Source organism: Halyomorpha halys, unplaced genomic scaffold, assembly GCF_000696795.3.
Source record: "Halyomorpha halys isolate HHAL.00 unplaced genomic scaffold, Hhal_1.1 Scaffold123.1, whole genome shotgun sequence".
Taxonomy (NCBI): Eukaryota; Metazoa; Arthropoda; class Insecta; order Hemiptera; family Pentatomidae; genus Halyomorpha; species Halyomorpha halys.
In genome coordinates this window covers 1-1,470 of record NW_027107023.1, presented here as the reverse complement: position 1 = coordinate 1,470, position 1,470 = coordinate 1, and the positions used below count along the sequence as shown (strand labels likewise).

At 33.3% G+C, this 1,470-nt stretch overlaps 1 protein-coding gene across 1 annotated transcript in view; it reads right to left on the bottom strand.

Annotated features, from left to right (window-relative positions):
• LOC106678092 (zinc finger autosomal protein-like) overlaps window positions 1–421 on the bottom strand; it is a gene marked incomplete at its 5' end in the record, with an annotated part of 62,820 nt that extends 62,399 nt beyond the window's left edge. Inside the window, one exon of the mRNA XM_067045394.1 lies at window positions 47–421. Within this exon, the coding sequence (XP_066901495.1) occupies window positions 47–421 (375 nt within the window). The remainder of the gene's footprint in view (window positions 1–46) is intronic.
• Window positions 422–1,470: the final 1,049 nt, after the last annotated feature.

Here is a 1,470-nt window from a genome sequence, read left to right as displayed (position 1 = left end):
GGCTTCTCATAAGTATGACGGGCCATAATGTGTTTTTTTAAATCACCTTTTGTAACTGATTTATATTCACAATGAGGACATTGATGAGGCTTCTCGTCAGTATGGCGGGCCATTATGTGCTGTTTTAAATTACTAACTTGAACAGCTTTATATTCACAATGAGGACATTGATGAGGCTTCTTATTATTACCACGGGCCATTATTTGTTGTTTTGAATTACAAAGTTCAACGGTTCTATGTTCACAATGAGGGCACTGATGATGCTTTTGGACTGAATTACAGGGCATTATATGTTTTTCAAAACCAGATGGTATGCTTCCTTTGGAGTCACAATGCTGACATTGACATGCCTTCTCCTGAGCATGATGATGCATAAAAGGAATGTTAATCCGATATATCTCATTTTGTAAGCAATCAAGATCTGTGAAACAATAAATATAATAATACTATATATAGAAGGTTGACCTTATGTTAAATTAAAATGACCCAGGGATGCGGTTAGAAAAACAAGATTAAAAAAAGGTATTAATAATATAGAATAATTGATACTTTTGTTGTTCAGACCTCAAACTGGGCTATATTGATAATTACTTTTATTTAAAGGATTTCATTTCTTTGATTCCTAATCATTTTAACTTTACGATAATGATTTAACTAATCTAAATAGTTATATATTCCCAATGAGGACATTGGTGAGGTTTTAACCTGAATGACAGTTGAGTATATGTCTTCATTAACTACCAGACATAGCTGTTTTATATTGAAAGTATACAATTTTATGTGGCTTATCGCCAGTCTCACGAGCCTTAATATGTGTTTTTAAATTACGAAGTTTTGCCATTATATATTTACACTATGGATGAGTCATCTCACCAGTATGATGACTCTAATATGTGTTTTAAATAATAACGCATATCTGCTTTATGTTCACAATGAGTATACAGATGAGGCTTCAAACCAGTATAAAAGGCCATTATTAGTTAAATCTATTAGATACAATAGCAGTGAAGCTTATAACTCTCTTCTTAGCCACAGAGCAGCAGAATTTTATGACATTCAAGGAAAAATGAATAAGGTGTAGGAAAATCTTCTTTTTCTTTACCCAACTCTTATACATTATGGTGTTGGAACAGCCTTGATGCATCACATAATAGCATCTCCATTCATTGCCAAATTCTTAATTTTGGTCTCAGAGTGACAACTCTGTTCCTAACCATATCCGATATGAGATCCTCCTACTTATTCCTCGATCGTCAGCTGGTTCGTTTTTCCTTAAACTTTGCTTCCTATGTATGTTCAGGGAATCTATTGAAGAGCATCTTTCACATTTAAATTTCTTTACTTATATGTCATTCATTAAGAGGTATTGGCTGGTGGCCATCGCTCCATCAGGCACAGTTTAATTGTTGCTTATTACCCTAACTTATGTATTAAGATACATAAAAGGTTCTCCTGATTTAATCTACACTT